The sequence below is a fragment of the Narcine bancroftii genome, chromosome 4 (assembly GCF_036971445.1).
Source record: "Narcine bancroftii isolate sNarBan1 chromosome 4, sNarBan1.hap1, whole genome shotgun sequence".
Lineage (NCBI taxonomy): Eukaryota > Metazoa > Chordata > Chondrichthyes > Torpediniformes > Narcinidae > Narcine > Narcine bancroftii.
Genome location: NC_091472.1, coordinates 269,670,222 through 269,691,195, shown reverse-complemented (window position 1 = coordinate 269,691,195; position 20,974 = coordinate 269,670,222). Strand labels below are relative to the sequence as shown.

The 20,974-nt window shown below is 38.8% G+C and overlaps 1 protein-coding gene across 1 annotated transcript in view; it reads left to right on the top strand.

The window, feature by feature from the left end:
- acvr2aa (activin A receptor type 2Aa) overlaps positions 1-20,974 on the top strand; it is a 164,968-nt gene that overhangs the window by 134,694 nt on the left and 9,300 nt on the right. Inside the window, 6 exon segments of the mRNA XM_069934990.1 lie at positions 4,463-4,606; positions 4,734-4,877; positions 8,149-8,294; positions 8,855-8,969; positions 11,744-11,882; positions 20,202-20,332. Of these exon segments, the coding sequence (XP_069791091.1) occupies positions 4,463-4,606; positions 4,734-4,877; positions 8,149-8,294; positions 8,855-8,969; positions 11,744-11,882; positions 20,202-20,332 (819 nt within the window).

Here is a 20,974-nt window from a genome sequence, read left to right as displayed (position 1 = left end):
TGGTTTTTGAATGTTGCGACATGAGTATCATTTTTTTTACATATATCATATACGGACAGAAATACAAACGAAGAAGTTCTACAAAGAATGAAAACAAAACGTACATTACTTAAAAGAATCAGAAAACGGTAATCAAAATTCTTTGGACACATCATACGAAGGAATACATTTAGAACATTTAGTTACAATTGGAAAGCTGAAATTCTTTGGACACATCATACGAAGGGATACATTTAGAACATTTAGTTACAATTGGAAAGCTGGAAGGAAAAAGAAACAGGCAAACAGAGAATGAAAATGATAGATGGATTAACTTCATGGTTAGAAACAGGGGAGGCAACAACTACAATTTGGAGGGTCAGAGACCGTGATGGATGGAGAGACCTGATCGCACACACCGAACGGCAGGGCACCTGAACAATAGGAGTATTTAAATTCCATCTAAAATGTCTGGAAGAGTTAGCATCATAAAATTGACAATTAAGTTCATTATAATTTTTTTTTAATTAGGACTCTAATTTCCTCATTGTTAACCTAATTTTGTTTGGTCCTACATGTGAACTCAGTTTCACAACAGAATGGTTGGCACATGGTGTTTGAAGAGATCTTTTGATTTGTCAAACAAAATTGCCAGTAAATTATGCCTACTCCAGCAATAAGCAGATCCTGATGTAGAAATACTTATTTAATTCCATAAAAAGCATCTGCTGTTTAGTTGAACTAGTTAAAATTGGTTTCTAAGACACCGTCTTTGCATTTCAAATTGATTATAAAAATAATATATCAATCTCTTACTGAAAGAAGACAAACTACAGTCAGATAATAAAGAGCCTCTTAATCATCTCCATGTGGGGTTTTGACTGACGTTGTAAGATTGCCTCTTTTTACACAAATAGATTTTTATTTTGATCTCATGAGGATGTTTTATTTGCTCAAATGGTGTTCAAATTTATTATCTGATTGTACATGTCCAACCAGACAAAACTGTTTCTCCGGACCACGGAGCACATACATACACGTAATAAACATTTATCACATAGATAGTTAAAAATGTAATACAAAATCAATGTGTAAAAGTATTTCAGAATAATTTACTCATTTTACAGAGAAGAGACCCAAGGTTACATGATACCATTATCAATCTCATGGCCTGCAGGAAGGAGGACTTGCTAGCCTGGCATGGCAGTCTTGATTTTGCTGCTCCTGCACCTTCTTCCTGATGGTAGTAGGTCAAAGATCCTGTGTGATGGATGATATAAATCCTCAATAATTCTTTGCCAGACCAATAGTAACAGTATTCATTGGGCTCAATCACTTGCTTGTGCCAGTAATTAAATTGCACAATTTAGTTTTGGAGTCATTAAACGCACAGTGTAGTTATCACTTGTGAATCATGTTTTACAGAATTTAAATGGTTTGAAATCAGCATTGCTGAACTGCCAATGCTGTCACAGTTTAGAGCTGATTTTTTGTTTGTGTTTAGGCAGCATTTCAGTTTATACTTTTGGCCCATGGGCCTGTGCTGTCCAATTACACCCATTTGACCTATAACCCCAGTACATTTTGAAGAATGGTAAGAAACTCACATAGACACGTGAAGAATGAACAAATTTGCATCATGAAAAAAGCAGGATCGTGCTAAATCGGGGTTGCAATAAATGGTTGTAGTTTAGGTTGAAATTAAAGCACAAATTAATTTTTAGTAAACTAACTGTCCCCTCTCCTGGCAGCAGCCTGAGGTCCCCGCTCCCAGTAGCAGTCCAATGACTCATCATGTTATATATGGATTCCTGTTAAATTGGGTTACATTAAATTGGGGTTCCACTGTATTGGTATTTTCTGTGCATTGGATATTTTTGTACCCATTGATAAACCGCGACTTTTCATGAACCAGTAACACTAACCTTCTGTTCCTGCAAAACCTTGTTCTCCTAATCTCCTGATCTCGTTAATTATCATTTTGGTAGAAACAAATTTCCCTGAAATCCTCTCATTTATCACCCAGTTTGTTAACTTTTCAAGTTCTGGTCAATGTGGGGCTGGGCAAAGAAGGCTATATTTACCGTTTTTTAAGTAGTCTGTAGCTGTTGTTCTTGCTTTCTCCATTCTTGTATCATTTTTGCTGTAGGCAGGGGTGCCCCAAAAACTCTTGCCTCTGCCCTATTACCATGCTCCTTAGCATTGTTTACCACTTTTAGTTTGTATCCAATAGCATAGCTTAAGCACTTGCCTCCTGTAGCCATCTTCCACTGCTCTCACCATGCGTTTGTATTTCAGTGCACAATGATAGATGGCGGCGACACGGCGATGATGATCATTGGCAGCATTACTTTCTATTATCACCCAGATGTTAAGTTTGCATATGAGACCTGGGGATGTTTTTGAGCTATTTTTAGGGGGGATAAAAGTGGTCTTGTATGCCATTAAATACGGTAATCTAGAATTAACAATTATGGCCTTCTAATAGTTATGACACTTTAAAGAATATTTCTGTCCTCTTTGTAATCTTGTATTGTGCTAAAGAGTGTGCCAGGCAATCAACAATATTATGCCATTATTTACAATTCGAGACATTGAATTGGTTTACAAACGAGCATGTGTCAGGCACTGAACATAAATGGCATTTGGTATTAAATGCCTGCACCTTTTTTCCTGAAGTGAGAGTAACAAACACCAGAGGACATCTGTACAAAATGAGGGGAGGAATGTTTAGGGGAGATATCAAGGATAATTTTTTTTACCCTTGACATCAGGTAATGAAATAATGAGTGCCTGGAATGTGTTGCTGGGGTGGTGGTGGAGGCTGCATCAATAGGGACATTTGAAAGACTCTTAGAAAAATAGAGGGTTATAAGGTAAGGAAAGTTTCATTTTTTAGGTTGGTTTATTAAGATGCCACATCATTGTGAGCTGAAGGACCTGTCTGATGTTCTATTTGTTTAAACTACTTTTTGTCTGTTGTGGTTTCATACTTTGTCCAAACGATAATTTCTTTTGCTTTTCCTTTCTCAAGCATGCATTTCATATAGAGATAGAGGTAAGGTAACTTGGAACAATTAGTGTCTTAATTGAGATTATGTGCAGAAATTTACATGAATAAGAGCTTCAGTGATAATTCTGCATGAAACCATTGGTTCTGTTCTCAGCATGCAACGTTAGAATGAATTTTTAACCAAAAAATGCTGAATTGTGTGAATATAGTTGATTAATTATTTTTCATTAAATCTGTGCATATTTTATAATGTTGCAATTTTTCTTTCCAAAACTGTTTTTACACCAGGTCACTCATGATATATCAATTAAGCTCTGCTACAGTTATGAAAACCTATTATTTATGAAGTATTAATTTAGTAGAGATGCAATAAATTAAACAGTGTTGAACTGAATAAAAATTGGAGTTTGGGATGAAGTGCGATGCATCTGTCATTTAAAAAATGTTTTTTCCATGCACAAATTAGTTTTGTCATATTTTTCAGAATTTAATTTTTCAACTTTTTGTATTGAACATATGTTCAACTGTCAAAAACTGGAATAAACAAACATTTATTATGTCATTTTAATTTATTTGACCGTGATATTTGTTATAAAGCTTTCCATGAACTCTTATTATTGAATTGTTCTGGCATTAAAATCTTATTTGTATAATAAATCCTCCTAGTTTGGTTGGTTTGCTGTTGGACAGGTAGCCAAAACTATGAAAATTGTTTTGTAGGCTTCGTTTTTCAGTGTATGCATTCATTTTTTTTTTGCTATGTTCTACTGTGAAATGTTATTTAATACAGCTTTAGTTTAATGCCTTAAAATACATCTAATTTGGGTAATTTCTAGTCTGTTTTATCATTTCCTGCAACCAACTTCATGTGCTGTGATAAACCTTGAGTGTTTAGAAAATTATAATCACTGTGTTATAGAGTGAAGATATATTCACAGAACAAGCATCAAGTTCAGAGAATACTGATTATCCAGTTCTTGACTAATCTTCACTGGAGAAAACTTAAAATATAAATTGAATAGATGCAGCAAATTTAAACTGCCAGCAGTATCGTATTTTGTATTACTGAAAGTATAAAGTTTCCATTATTGTCACGTAATACTTTATTTAGAATGTAATATACATGAAATTCTTTAACTTTGTCCAGCACCCCTCACGGAAACCTACAGCACCTGGTGTTCCGAGGTGGTCTCCCCTGCAAGTACTGAGCAGGCCTGAGCCTGCTTGTCTTCTGAGATCAAATAATCTCAGGAAAATTCAGGCTATTAGGCTTCAGTACATCTTCTATTTAAAAAAAATCAGAAGTTCCTGCTAATTTTAAAGCACAGCTACTAAATTTTATATTACTCAAGAAGCATAAATCCTAGAAGTCATTCATCAGATCAATTTGATGTTTATTTATAGTCTGCTTTAATGCTTACAGGTTCAATTGTCAATTCTTAAGAACTATTTTCATTTCTTGCTTTGTAGGACCCAGGTCCAGCACCACCTTCTCCCTTGCTTGGATTGAAGCCTCTGCAGTTACTGGAGGTTAAAGCTAGAGGGCGCTTTGGTTGTGTATGGAAGGCTCAACTGCTTAATGAGTATGTGGCAGTGAAAATATTCCCACTTCAGGTTCAGTGTTTCATTCACTTCCTACATATCTGTGAAACTGGCAATAATTGTTTTCGACCCTATTTATCTATCTTAGTTTGACAGTTACTTGGCAATGTTTTATGATGCTCCGGTGCTTGTTTTGTAGGACAGACAGTCTTGGCAAAATGAATATGAAATATATACTTTACCTGGAATGAATCATGAAAATATTTTGCACTTCATTGGCGCAGAGAAAAGAAGCTCAAACGTTGATGTGGAATTGTGGTTGATATCTTCATTCCATGAAAAGGTCAAGTATTGTGGTTTTTGGACACATCCTATTTGATTCATAATGATGCTTCAGAATTTGATTTGTTGAGCTTAAATCACCACTAAAATTTAACCCTTCCAGCATCTCTAGTATATTTATTCTGGATAAAACAGAGATCTAAAGAGATGAGCTTGTTGATGCATATTCAAGTAAGCTGCATTAAAAGTGGTAATGGAACATTCTGATTATGTTAAAAGATAACTTACAACCAAATGAATAAAGATCTACAGCAAGGGCCTTAGGTTTGCAGCAAAATGGATTTGAAAGTACAGATTAACGTAGATGGGTTTTATTTGAAGGAACAATGAATGGTATTTGTGGAAATGAGATTTTTTAAAAGCTTGATTTAATTGTATTGTTACTTCTATGTCAAAATGAATCATGGCACAAAATGACCAAATATATGTGAGCTGAAATCAAATCTTAAGATTCGAAACTTCAAATTTGATTATGAAAAATACCAAGTTAGTGAGAATGAAGCCATGTGGAATATTGTGGTTGAGGAATTGGTTCTCTAATTTTATTGCAATGGTACATCTGAAATTAGATCTCATCACTAAAATAGCTTTAACCTTACCAGTCCCACTTGCGTATTGGCCCTGGGCAAAGTAATGTTCTTAAAAGTAATGTTCATATAGTTAATACTTGCAAGCTGGTCAGAACAAAGGCTGTAACAGATGAAAATATTTAACTTACCATCTACATAGCTCAGAAATTCCTATCATTTTAACAATGAGGTTGAGCTAAATGCTAAAAATATTGCCATCTTTACATCTGAAATAGTTAAGGACAGATTGTATTTCTTGAATTACACATATTTTGGCAGGTAGATGACGATGTTTTAAACATAGTTCTGGAAAACTTGTATTTCTTTACCATTTTGAGTGTTATTGCGAGGTGGAATTTTGAAAGCATAATAAGTACAGCAAAAGTTGGATGAATTTTTAATGTATCTTATCTCTATTGTAATGGAGAGTTTCTGCTAATTCTATCTGTTAGCAGTCCATTTGGAATGCTGTTAAAAGTGAGCACTTTAGGCATAAGGCATTATAATCAAATTTTGGCAATTTTAATATTGACTTGATGAAGAAACTAACTTTGCAAATAGAAACATTATAGTTTCCCTTTGAACTCTTGAAGTTCATTAGCTTGAATAACACACATGATCATTTACTAATAAATTCTTTTTTTAAACTGCCACATTCAAGTACATCAAGGAATATATTTCAAAGCAATACTTATTAATTTATGCAAGATTTTAAGTAAGTTCAAATGAATTTGAATGCAATTTGTAACCAAAAATTCACTTTGAATTGAATTATTGAATTGTTATTGTTAGCTGTACCAAGAAACAATGAAAAAGCTTTATTTTGCATGTTATCCAGGCAAGTCAACTCCTTGCAATAATAAACAATAAACAGAGCCGGCACTTGTGTCACAGTAAGTCATATCATGCTGTGTCCAGGATAAAGTGCAGTTAAAAACAATTATCTTTTGCCAGTGAAAGGCCCATTTATGACCCTGATAACAGCAAGAAAGAAACTGTCCTTGAATCAAGAGGTTTGTGTTTTCAGGCACGTGTATATTCTTCTGAAGGGAGAATATCTACAATTGCACATACATGGCATATTAGGTCCAAAGCTGAAGTTTTCCTTACTGGAATGAAACACAAAAGTCTGCAGACCCTGTGATTGTCATAAAAACACAAAAATGCTGGAGGAACTCAGCAGGTCTTGGTTGGTAAAGATATATAACCAACATTTCAGGTCTGAACCCTTCGTCAAGGTATGAGCATAAACAGGAAGGCGTCTGAATCAAAAAGGGCTGGGGGAGAAGGGAAGAAAGGGAAGGGGTAGGAGCAAAGGCCAACAGGCAAAAGGTTATAATTAGTCATGGATCGGAGGATAGGAGAGGGAAGGTGAGAAGGACACGTAGCTGTGGAAGCTAGTCTTGAGAGCAGGAGGGAGTCCAATGGGGGAGAAGTGAAAGAGTCTCACAGAAACTGCTTACCGTAATTTATCAGCTTACATCATTTATTGGTTATGTTAAACTTCCTTTGAGATGTTTTTATCTGAATCTGAACATGGAAATGCTGTAGTCTCTAACTCATGCTGACTTGCATTTTATTTCCTAAATACTGTATTGAATGGTGCATCTGATGGAATTAAGGAAGGTGTATTGGTCTAGAGTTAACCTAGAATTGTCTTAAGAATGATTGAGATCCTTTAATATACGCATCTGAAAATAACATAATACAGACCCTTTTTTATCATTAGAGACTGTATTTCTTCGGATCGTTTACTTGAAAGTGGGATGATACATTTTTCTTTTTGCCTAAAATTAAATAATTATAGTTGATTACAAAGCAGAATTGGAGAAACTTAAGTAATTTGCTTGTAGGCTAATCATGTGCACTTAAACATTATTGTGTTATGAGAAACCTCAATGTTGAAAATATTGAAACCTGTTTTTTGTAAGTTGCATTAATGTCACAACAGTCATTTTCATATGTTGAGGTAAAGTTAGTGACCTGAAACATTACAAACTACCAACTTCCACAGCTTTCTCTGCTACACCTCTTCACCCCCTGACCCTGTAAGAATTCAATTTCCTTCTCGCAATTCCTCTGTTTCCATCACATCTTCATGCTCGATAATCTGAGATGTCTTCCTTCTTCAAAAAAATGAGGTTTCCCATCTACTACTATCAAATTGGATCTCACCCACATATCCTCCATTACTCATACATCTGTCCTTGCTCCCGACTACCCCAGTGCAAGACAGGAGTCCCCTTGTTCTCACCTACCACTAAACAGTACTTACAAATGAAGCAACACTTGTGAATCAGCAGGGGTCATCGACTGAATCCACTGCTCCCATTATGGAATCCACAGGACACAGACTGGGAGATTATCTTGTGGCAACCCATTTCAACCCAAAACTTGAAAAAGGTCCCTGGCCTAAAACATTGGTTTATATATATTTGCTTCCCATCCTGCTGAGTTCCTCCCGCATTTCTGTGTTTTCACTGCAGACACAGCATCTGCAAACTTTAGTGTTTCAATCGAACATTAACTTTCTCTCTCCAGAGAATCTTCCAGAATGTTGCATTTTGTTTCCATTTTCTAACATTATTATTTTGCTTCCTGTGACTTTTCCCACTTTCCTGTCAGTTTCATAATTTTATTTAGATTTTATAAATCCTCTTAATGTTGATCTTTCTAATTTTTTTTTTGTTGTTTCCCCTACAGGGTTCCCTGACAGATTATCTGAAAGCTAATGCAGTCACTTGGAATGAATTGTGCCATATTGCTGAGAGCATGGCTAGAGGACTAGCATACCTTCACGAAGATAAACCTGGTTTAAAAGATGGACACAAACCTGCTGTTGCTCACAGGTAGATATTGTTGATGTATCAAAGTGTACACAAACTCCTTGTAGAGTTAAAGATGTAAGCAATCAAATTTAGAATCGGGGCTAAAATAAGACATTCTAATCTATGTTTGTGGAGTTGTCACTGTTCTTGATCCGTTCGTCTTTTTTGGTAGTGCGTTCACCTTTAAAAGATTGTAGATTTGAGCTGTGTTCCAGGATTTGACCACTTGTCTAGATTGATGCAGGACTGTAGAATGGGCAATCATTTATTTTTGATTGAGGTAATATACCAAGGTCTATGCAACTGATTCCGATTTAGGTGGGCAACATAGCTATACTTAAAAAAAATAAAATGTGATTTTTTTTTTTTTTTGGCTGATGTTTACTTTCCACCAAACCAAACCTCAGCTGGTCACTAATTTTGTTTCTGGTATATGGAATTTTGCAGTGTACAAAATGGCTGCCTCATTTACTATGCAAGTTACTGATTTTTTTAAAAATCATGCATTATGTATCAACTAATTTAGATGTATGATCTGTATGTCTGTATGAGTGATATGTACTACTCTCTTCCCTTAACAGGGACTTCAAGAGTAAAAATGTTATGCTGAAAAACAATCTCACAGCTTGCATAGGAGACTTTGGTTTAGCTTTGAGATTTGAAGCTGGGAAGTCAGCAGGTGATACACATGGCCAGGTATGAATTATTAAAAACAGGATCTAATAAAGCATACCAAAAACCTATATTGTGAATGATACTTGTGCTTTAAATATTTGTAAAGGAGTTACAAATGTCATGAAACACCCCAGCACAGTGACAAACCCTTTGGCCCACCAGGTGGGTATTGACCATGATGATCATTTAAACTGCACACCTACCTGCATATGGTCTAATCCTTCTATTTCTTGCTTGTTCATGTATCTGTCTGATGCCTTTGTTTTTGTCTCCATCCCAAAAAATTAGTTTTTAATAATGAAAAAGTAGTTGTCTCTTTTGTACACTTTCACTTCTTTTCCTAGCTTGTCTTTGGGCAGATATTTGCCTAACTCTTCAAGATTTAAAATTTCTCTGCTCAGGCCCACTGTCTTGGTCATCTCTGTAGGATCACCTTCCACTCTTCTAATTGGGGAGGAATTTTCCCACCTATTTTGCTGATTTCCCAGCGTCCACCACCACTTGTACTTTGTTATTGAACATGTGTGCCACCATCTTGTGCATGGATCTCTATGGTTTCAAAGCCTGTACAGAGCTATTGGCATCATGACTGCACAGTAGAACCCCACAAAGGAGTGCTGTGTCACCGCTCCCAACTCTTCTGGGTTTGCACAAGCGGCAGCACTATCGTTGCAGCAGCCCCAGCAGCAGAGCTCGCCATTTTTAATACTTTCCATTCTTGTTTCTATATCTATGTTATTTCCTTAGCAGTGTCTCCAGCTCCAACATTTTCCAAGCGGAATCCAGCTGAAATTTCACCCCTCATACTTCAGGATCATCCATTCTTTCATGAATCTTCAAGTTATTCCTGAGAACCACCCTTAATGGCAATGTGAACCTTCCATCAGCTGTGCTGATTTGCTTTTTTTCTTGTTATTAAAAGAGATAGATTGTGGGGGTTTAGTGTAGGTCACTTCACAAACAGATACTTACACTTCACATCTCATTTAAAATGCAAGAGCTCTGCTGAAGCCAGGCATTCAGGCACCAGTAGGTGCAAATGGAACAAAGTCTGGGCTCGTACTGATAAAGATCTTTCAAGGATTGGATTTGGAGCCTTGTGGGGGGGGGGGGGGGGTTCTTCTGGTTTTTACAAACAGAGAGAGAGGACAAAAAACAGGATTTCCCTTAGAGAGAGAACTGAGTTCTACAGTAGCTTTTTGAGGCTGCAACATGGAAAGCTGGCAGGCTTGTTGAAAACCCCATTTTGAAAACTGGTTGAGATTTCTGAGTTCAGCCTGTTCAAAACCCTTGTAGTCCTTACAAGAGGGAATAGCTGGATAGAGAGTTTCTCCTGAAATAAGGGAAACAAAAGGAACTCGGTGGTGATCTGGAAGAAGATGTTATCATTTGGAAAACCCATGATGGGGCAAGTTTCTTCGCCAAGACACTGAAGTGATTGAAATCAGTTTGTGTGTCCAATGAGGAACAAATATCTCTCTGAAACCAACAAGAACCTTCCTAAGTGGTAACCATTTACCTTTAAGCACCAGAACCTGGTGGAAATTATAAATGTTGAATTCTGTGCACAGTCTGAGAATTGCCTGATACTGGTGAACTTGGAAAAGTAAAAAGTGAATGATTTGACTATTAAAGCAAAGAACATACACGTGCGCTTAGAATTAGAAGGGGGTTAAGTTAATAGTAATAAGTTGAAGTTTGATCCTGTTTTTATGTTTAAAGAAAATTAAAAACAACTTTTGTTTAAGTAACCATTTGTCTTGGTGAATTTCTATTGCTGCTGGGTTTTGGGGTCCTTTGGGCTCATAACACTCTAAAGTAGATCTGGTCCACATTTCAGTCATCCTTTGAATCCTTTTATTTTCCTTGGTTAAGACATGTTCAGGGTCACAAGCTTCAGCTCTTGAATTCTACTTCCCAAGATCTTCCTACGCCTTTAATTTCCTGTAAACTCTAATCTTCCTGTCAGCCATATCTCTTTCCTGGTTTTCACTATTTTTTCTGATTTTCCCCTCTGATTCTGATTAATTAACTTCTGTTAATTCCCCTCTGTTCTCATCACAATGAATTTTAAACCTGATGTGAAGCAGAGCTCATCTTGCACAGCTTTGGCTCATTTCTTGGCTTAGAGTCTTTACCCCAGTCAATCAACACTTCCTCCTGATTCCAGAATTCTTGGATCTGTCCATTTGGCCTTTTGTTATATTGATTGGTAATTGCTCGCCTGGCATTAACCATCTGTGTTTCCATTCCTCTTGCTCTAGCCTACCCCTCTGAACTTGCAGTAGTCTATTCACAAGCAAACAATGCCAATGCTGTCACCAGAACCATTGACAAGAATGGTGTTATTGTTTGGGAAAATTTATCTCCACCATGCAGTGCAGTACACAAAGTTGCTGGAGAAACTCAGCACATCATGCTGTATCCATAGAGAATTAAGGGCAGTCGACATTTCAGGCCTGAACCCTACTATAGGAGTGGCAAAAATCAGACAGACACCTGAATAAAAAGTGGGAAGGGGGAGGAATAGAGGCAAACAGGTAAGAGGCAGATACAGGTGAAAGGGTGCAAGAGGGAGAACCTGAGAAGTGATGGGGGGCAGAGGGATAAGAAAGATTGATTTCTGATTGGAGAAGGAAGGGAAGTGGTGGAGAAGGGTAGGGTGTTTGATAACAGCACTTAGAAGGAATTTTGATTACATTGGAAAACTGAGAGCTGTTATAAATACAAGATACTCTTCAATAATAATGTCAATTTTGAGATTTTTTAAAAAGTACACTTGTGCTTCTTTCCAGGTTGGCACTAGAAGATACATGGCGCCCGAGGTCTTGGAAGGTGCTATAAACTTTCAGCGCGATGCATTCCTCAGGATAGATATGTATTCAGTAGGTCTTGTGCTCTGGGAATTGGCATCAAGGTGCACAGCTACTGATGGTTAGTGTACTTTAATCATAAAAACTGTGAAAATGTATCTGCCTGGCTTGTAGTAGAGCTAAAATTTACATTGTTTTATTATATTGGTGGTCTATCAAAAAAAGGTTATGACTTGGAAGTTAGAGGATAGAACTGGGGCATTGTCTCCATCTTGTCCATGTTGAAAGCATACACTGTCTCCATCACCACCTCCCTTACCTTTTTCTACAACTTCATCTTGTCTTATACTTTGCCTATGTTTTCCAGCTGCCTTTCAACTTAGTCATAGGTACAGCGTGGAAATGGGCCCTTCAGCCCAAAGCCCACAACAACCAAAATATCCTGCCTACACTAAGCCCAGCTGGCTGTGTTTGGGCCATACTTCTCCATATGACCTCCCAACGTTAATAGTCAGTACTATGACTGATGGAGGCCATTGTGGTTAAAGCCTTTTTGACAACGCTATCTACCTGGGAGAGAGCAGCATTTTTTTCCACCACAGAGCACTGGATGCAGTTGATGACTCTTGGAAATAGATTAGTAGATGACCCCTGCAGGCTAGTAGACCATTTCGTTCAGCACCTTCACTCTGTCCACTGCAATGATAGGGACCTCCCAGTGGCCGACTATTTTAATTTCACACACATTCCAACATCGCCCGGTCTGATCAAGATCCTGCCTCAATCTTTAGCAACCTATTCACTATCTACATTACCAGACACTTCAATGTCATGTGCAAACTTGCGAATCATGCCATTGATTTAAATGGCAAACAGCCCTGGGCCCAGTACCAAACCATGTGGCACACCACCAGTCACAGGCCTCCAATCTGTATAACAACCTTCCACAATAACCCTCTGCTTTCTACCATGAATCCCATTTTTAAAATTTTTTAAATAAATTTAGACGTACAGCACGGTTACAGGCCATTTCAACCCATGTGTCCGTGCCACCCAATTTATGCCCAATTACACCCAATTAACCTACAAACCCCAGTACAATTCAATCCATTCTGCTACCTCACCTTGGATGCCATGCAATTTAACCATTCCAAGCAACCTACCATGTAGAACCTTATCTCATGCCTTGCTGAAATCCAATGCCGATATACAATGGCTGTAGCTTTGTCCTCTTCAACTTTGGTCACATTTGTGAGACCTCCAAATTCAAAACAGTGCTGACCATCTCTAATCAGCCCTTGTCTATTCCAAGTGCATGCATAGCTTCTCCCTTGGAATGCTCTCTAGTAACTTAACAACCAAAGATGTTAGGCTCACTGGCTTTCCCCTCCAGCCTTTCTTGAACAGAGGCACAACATTTGGTACCTTCCAGTCTTTTGAGAGGTGCTAGACAAAGTGGTGACTCTCTGTCTGCCTTACGGTAGCCGTAAGTTAAAGAATTTCATGTATGTTACATTCTAAATGTAGTATTACAAGACAATAATGGAACCTTTCCCTTTACCTTCTGATACCTCACCTGTACTTCATGATGACCCATAAATCTCAACATGCAGTTTTTTTCCATTGGCATCCTACCATGTCCTTGGATGTATCTGATCAGGCTCAGGAGATTTATCTATCTTCATATGCTTCAGGACCTTTAGCACCTCAACTGTAGTACTATGTCAAGACACTACCATTGACTGCTTCAAGTTTCCCAGTCCTCATGTTTTTCTTCACAGTAAACAAAGGAGAAATACTCGTTGAGGATCTTGCCCATCTCCTGTGGCTCCACACAGAGTTGACACCACATTTATTCCTAAATGGTTCCTTTTTTTTCTCTGGTTCCTTTTTATGTATCTATAAAAACTCATGGAATAATCCTTAATGTTATCTTCCAGGGCTATATCCTGTGCCCTTTTGGTCCTCCTAATTTCCTTTTTTTTCAGTTTGCTCCACAGTTCCTGAAAATCCTCCAGGTATACACTTGATCCCAGCTGCTTGTAGCTGCCCCAAGCCTCCTTTGTGTTAAACATGGTTTAGAAACCATCAGATAATCTAAATGAAAGAATTTCCACCATGATGTGTTGGATAGCAGCTTTATCACCAGCAGGTGATAAAGAAGAAAGAATAACCTCAATCCAGGCCCTATACTTCAGTATCGTGGACATACCCATGTGGTTTGTGTTCATTTGCTGTCAGATATTATGGCATTCAGTGTTCGATGTGTACAAATTGGTTTCACCTTAATTGCTCTAATGTATCTGATGACACCGTTAATTTTGACTCTAGAAACCCAAGCGCTATTTGCTTATGCCCAGTGTATAATGTCATTAACTTTGCGAGTTCATTTTTTGACTCATCAAATGACCATACAAGAATGCTTAACCTGAGTAATTTTTTTGAAAGCCTTGCATCCTTGAGTAATGATACTGATTGCGTTGAATGGAACCACAAGAATTTAAGATCATCCAGCTCAATTTGCGCTGATTATTTATCCAAAAGAACCCTGAAAAAAACTGCTTCTGGGCAGGCTCATGAAACGGTACCCAAAACAGCGAGAAAACTTCCCCAACTGGAATGTGTCAAGGCAAAAGATGGCTTGAGGAAAAATAGCAAGAGCCATCCCCAACCCCCTGTTTATGGCGATCTCCAGGCCTCCCCTCTACTGGCACCAACTGTCAATATGTTGAGGGACAAAGAAACCAAACCAACGCTCAAAATAAAACTTGAAGTACTTAAAAGAACAGGACTCACAAGGATACTAATACTAATGGGAATAAAATTGCAATCATCAACTTCCGCAGTATGAAAGAAATATCAGCTGTGTGCAATTTATTTATTGAAACGAAAAATTCAGACATTCGAATTGGGACTGAATCTTGGCTCAATCCCTCAATCAAATCTTCCGAGATATTTCCTCCTCACCTCCAAATTTTTAAAAAGGTCAGAAACTCTCTTGGAGGTGGTGTTTTGAATCGGCATGAACAATCCTATCCGATGTTTTAAAGGAACCAACTTGGGCAGCGACTCAGATCAAATTTAGTGCCAAGTTACACTTTGTGGTGCAGATCAGGAGCTTTTACTGCCCACCTGATGCAAAGTCCAGGCCTCTACTAGACCTTGACACAAGCATCTCTGTTTATCATCTTGGCGGGGGGGTGGGGGGGGCAGATTTTAATATCTCAAGCATAGATTGGTTTGATGGCAAACAAAGCGAACCAAAATGTGCTCTCCAAGAACCCTGGCTGATCTGATCCTGAATGATCACCTGTCCAAGAAAATCACTTTCCCTACCAGATCTGATGATACAAATGGAACTGAAAACACCTTAGATTTATGACTAACTACACATCAGACTTAATTCCAGAGATTTCATCTAATGCTAGAATTAGTGATCACTTTATCATCCAAGCAAAACTGCACACAAAGACTGAAATCCCTTCTAAACCACTCCTTAAAATACCCCTTTGGAGAATGGTGAACAGCGAGGAAAACAACTTGGGAAAAATTTCTTCAATTTGCAACCAGATAAAAAGTCCATTGAAGTCAACTGGGTATGGCTAGGAGATTCACTAAATGAAATTGTCACAAATCAAACTTATCTTCCTTAGTTTTCTGCAAAACTAAAACATCTCTGCAGTAAGAAAGAAATTTTATATCTGTGCCAAGAAAATTGATACAAGATTGAACTGGGACAAATTCACCAGAGTGTGAAAGCAAGTTGATAGTACCATTAGGAGTATCCATAGACAACATGTTTTTACAATCTTTGAAGGAGAGCATCCTAAGGATTTTTGGAGATGCTTGATATCCAGACAGACAACACTGGTACCCAGATGCGTAAGGTGAATCACTGTCTGATTTGCTGAGGATGAGGAGGAAACGTTAGCTCTTGCAAACCAATTCCAAAATGTCTTTTATCTGGGATGATACAGATCCTTCATCTTTTCCTGATCAACCACCCAGCCTGTATATAGACATGGCTCCTAGCATAATTGAGGTTGAAGGTGTCAAATAATTCCTGTTTAACATCAATACAGCAAAAACTATTGGGCCAGATCAGATTCAGAATCAAGCCCTCAAGATTGCAGCTGAAGAACTAGTTCCTGTTCTGCAGTTTATCTTGCATCAGTCGCTCAACTTGGGTGACCTTCTCCTGGATTGGAGAAAGGCAAACATCAAGAAGGGCCCAACCACCAACTGACAAATTAACATCCTGTTTCATTAACAAGCACCTGCTGCAAACTCGTGGAGCATATAATAGACAGCAACCTGAGGAGCATTCTTAGTAGCTGCAATATTCTTGCTGATAATCAGTATGCATTCAGGAAGCATAGATCGTGCAAATCCCAGCTTATCCTGACAACAAGTGGCTTGGCCAAAATCTTTGATAACAATATCACTACTGATTTAGCAGTGCTTGATTACTCCAAAGCATTCTACGTTATTATCCACCAAAGATTACTTAAGAAGCTCGACTTCTACGATATTCGCTTCCACAATAAAAGATGGATTTCCAGTTTCTTGACTAATGTCTCCAGCAGTTGTGCATGAATGGAAAAAGCTCTGAATGGCAGCCAGTGTTATGTGGTACACCCCAGGACGTAGTGTTAGGCCCACATTTGTTATTACTCAACATCAACAACACTCACGGAAAAGTCATAAACACCATTAGACAATTTGCGGACGACTGTTTGGTATAGCGTCCAATTCAGTCAGCTGATGATGATGATGCTGTCCAAAAAGATCTTGATAACATGGTAGAATGGTCACAAAAATGGGGCATGCAGTTCAATCCTTCCAGATGTGAAAATATGCGTGTCACGAGGAAGAGAAAACTAGGCAAAACATCATACAAAGAAACCGACCAAATATCTTGGCATCAAAATCCAGATCAACCTGCGTTGGAATGATCAGACGTATCATACAACAGTGAAGGCAACAGGAGTCCTAAATTTTCTGAGACGCAACTTCCATAATTTTTTAACTTCTGTCAAGGGGAAGTTGTACCTCATCCTCGTCAGACCACATTTGGAATATGCAGTAGCTGCATGTGACCAATACACAAACAAAAACACATCGAACGAGTCTAGAGTCAGACAGCCCGATTTGTCACAAATATGTACGGAAGAGAAGCGAGTGTTACAAATCTCTTCGATTCATTAAAGTGGACCTCTATCCAAGACAGACTTAAAGTACACTGCCTGACCTGTTTTTACAAAATGCTAAACTGCCAGCTCGATATAGATTAACAATTCTACATCTAACCCAAGTCTGCTAGGAGCAGAAGAGGGCAATTTGTAGTGCCATCTTCCAAGATGCAGCAAGTCTTTTTTCACCCCATACAATTAAAGCATGGAATAACCTTCACCCTACCATACTCACATAACCAGACCTAATTAAATTGAAGACATCTCTTCAAAAATCTCCTCCTTAAGCACACCATCCCATACCTCCAGTTTAAATTCCATACTGAATATTTTGGAGGATCAAGAACCTAGAATGAACACAGTATCTATCCAAGTTAAGTGATGAGTAACTTGGAGGAAGCTTGCAGGGATCCAAGATGAGCTGAGAAATTGAATCCACAATTGGCTTGGGGATAAGAGGCAGTGAGTGGTTAATTATGTGGGGATGCCTTTCTGGTTGCATGTTTCTGACCAGTGGGCTACCAAAGGGATTGGTGCTGGAAGCTTTTGTTGCTTTTGAATAATTTTGATATAAATGTTGGAGGTCTGATTTCTGAAAAAGTGTTGTGCTATGGATAGCGAGGAAGGTTGTTTAAGGATGTAGATTAGATGGAAAGCTGAGCAGAGGATATGAAGATAGAATTTTAATTGCATCCAATCCAAGATGATGCATTTTGGGAAATTATGTAGGGCTCTGACAATAAGTAAATGGGAGGGCACTAGGAGGGGATTGAATAACAATCCGAACTTGGGGTTCAAGTCATATTTCCTTGAAAGTGACACTGGTAGCTAGGATGGTGTAGAAGGTGTGTTGCATGCTTGTCTTCATTAGCTGAGGCATAGAACATGTTGTGGTATATTCTTTTTTTCTGATTGCACTGAAAACAATGAAGAGTGGATTTACCAAACCCATGCCTGGATTAGTCAGTAGACATTGAATAGGTTTGGTTTGTTTTCTATGGTATGAAGGAAGCTAATGAGTGCATTGAGAGAGGTATATAAAATTATGAGAGGATAGAACTCTATAAACATACCAATTCCCACAGTTACCCTGACTACACTAGTTCACACCCTGACCCCTTTAAGGATTCTATTTTTTACTTTCAATTTATCTGTCACATCTGCTCCTAGAATGAGGTCTTCCATTCCAGATCATTTGAGGTGTCCATTTAAAAAAAAAAGTGCCTTTCCGTCTACCATCATCAACTCAGACCTTACCCTAATCTCAAATTCCTGTACATCTGACCTGGCCCCCTCTGCCCTGGCCCCCTCCACTCCTAGATGCAACAAGGACAGGATTCCTATCACCCTACCATCCTCCGAATCCAACATATTATTACTCCCCCCCCACAATTTCTGCCACCTACTATGTGATCCCTCGACTAGACACATCTTCCCCTCTCTTCCCCACTCCCCCTTTCCTTCACCCCTTTGGTACCTACCCCCATGACCACAAGAAAGCCTGCATTTATGCCCACACCTCCAACCATTCAGAGCCCCAAACAGTCTTTCCAAGTGAAGCAACACTTTGCTTGTGAATCTGCAAGGGTCACCTACTTCATCTGGTGGCTTTACTTTGGAGAGGCTGGACACATACTGGGAGATCATTTTGTTGAACACCTTTGCTGTCAGCAGCAGTATGGACCTCCCAGTGACCAACCATTTCAGTTCTAAGCTTCACGTCTATGTGCCAAACTGAGGCCACATTTAATGTTCCATCTGGGCACCCTCCAACGAGATGGCATTAATATTGAATTTTCCAGTTTCCGTTAGTCTCTTTCTACCCCTCTCTCCCTCTCTCTTCACTTCCCAACTCCCCCTACCCCCACCATTTTATTCAGGCACCTGTACCCTAACAAAGAGTTCAGGCCTGAAACATTGGTTACATAGCTTTGCTCCATAAAAAATGCTGTGTGACCTGCAAAGTTCCTCAAGCACTTTGTGTATTGAACTATAATCACAACGCCTGCAGACTTTATTTTTTAACTCAACAATCTAAACTTTCCATACCCATAACCCTCTATTTAATGCACCCATTATTCTTGTTGAAGAATCTTTAAATGTCTTGATTGTACCAGCCTCCATCACTATTCTTGGCAATGCATTCCAAACGTAGGCCATTGACCTAGGTGGGGCAGTTGTGGGGAGTGGGCAACTGCCCTTCCAAATTCAGACAAAACAGTGGGGAAAATTCAGGCAAAGAAAAACAAACAAAAGGGACAGAGAAAGCAAAAAGATGAACAAATTAACAATAACAGTGGCCCTGTCCCAAACCTGAGTATCTTCATGCCTGTGGCATTGCACATCTCACCTCCAACCTGGGGTCTGGACTCGGACAGTGGCCTCCTCCAGGAATTATGTGGGCAACGGCCATCAGTGTCCAGGCCCTGTGACATCAGTGCGCATACGCCTGGGTTGGCCGTCACATGACAGGGCGGTCACAGCCTGGGCACAGGACTGCTGCTGACAGATGGAATGACTTGCTATGAACTTCCTGTGCCTCTCCATTTTGATGTCTGTAGCGTCACACATTGTCGTTCCCACAGCAACAGGCCTTCCCTCAGATGATGAAGCGACCCTGGGGATGGATGTGAGTCTCAGCCTCAGGTGGAGCGGGGTCACAGCGGTCAGGGATGGCCTTCCTGTGCCCGGTGCCTGCGCTGGCAACCGGTTCGCGGAGGAGGCAGTGTCCTGAGTCCGGGCCTGGAGGTGAGATGCGAAGTGGCCCAGGTGCAGTGTGGGCCCCATGTAAATTTTCAGCCAAATCAACCCCTCTGCCCCCCTTAACCAAAGAGTCCCAATAAGCACATGATTTCAAGCACCCATATCTTTTGTATTTATCTGAGTGTGAGTATTTATCTTGAAAATATTCACATGTGATGTCAGCAGGTCATGATTCAAGTTTGCTAAATCCAACTTGCTACATTGAAAAACTTTCTCACAATCCCTAGAAATGTTTAGCTAACCAGAGGGTTGAAAAGAAATCTTTAGCTAGTTCATCTGATGAAGGTCATTCAGGCCATCTTAATTCTTTTAGCAGAGACATTTCATTTCCATTTGGTAAATTTTCTAAATGATTTAAAGACCTGGTTTGAATTTGTGGCATTTTTCCAATTATTATTTCTAGTCTGAAGCATGGATTTCAAGGACAAATTCTGTTTGCGTTTGGAATCTACATAAATGCACTCTTGGATCTATTTGACACTTAGGGCCAGTGGATGAATACATGTTACCATTTGAAGAGGAAGTTGGACAGCATCCATCCCTTGAAGATATGCAAGAAGTGGTTGTTCACAAGAAGATGAGGCCTGTTTTTAGAGAATATTGGCAAAAGCATGCTGTAAGTGTATTAATTTGTAGATCATTCAAATGCTACAAAGCTAGATGTGTGGCTTGATATCAATGAATTGAAATGGTCGCTCCAATCACTTCAAATTTTAAAATTGAAATATCCCAAGTTCTGACTTGCAACCTCAAATGTTTACACTGTAGAATTCTTCTAAAATAGTAACATCTTTTGCCTGAAGAAACTGAGTTTGTTTTGCAAGGGAAACCATAGATCCTAGGATGTATTGTGTATTTCATGTGATTTGCATGTCTTTATGGATATATGTGTGTATATTACGCGCGCGCACGCACACACACACACACACACACACACACACACACACACACACACACACACACACACACACACACACACACACACACACACACACACAACATTAGATGACCTTGAATTTAAACTTGTAAAGGGAAATAATCTTAGATTATTAAAGTAACTTCTAAAGTAGCAATTTGTGAAATATCAGTACTTCATACTGACAAGCAGAATTATACTGTGGATACTTTCTTGTGGTTAGTAGACAGCATGCAGGCTGCTTGTATTCTGGTTAAAGAAGAAATACCAACTGCAATACAAACAGTTTTAGGCACATTTTTAATGTATCAATTAAGATGTTTAGTAACTTAGTTGCCAGGT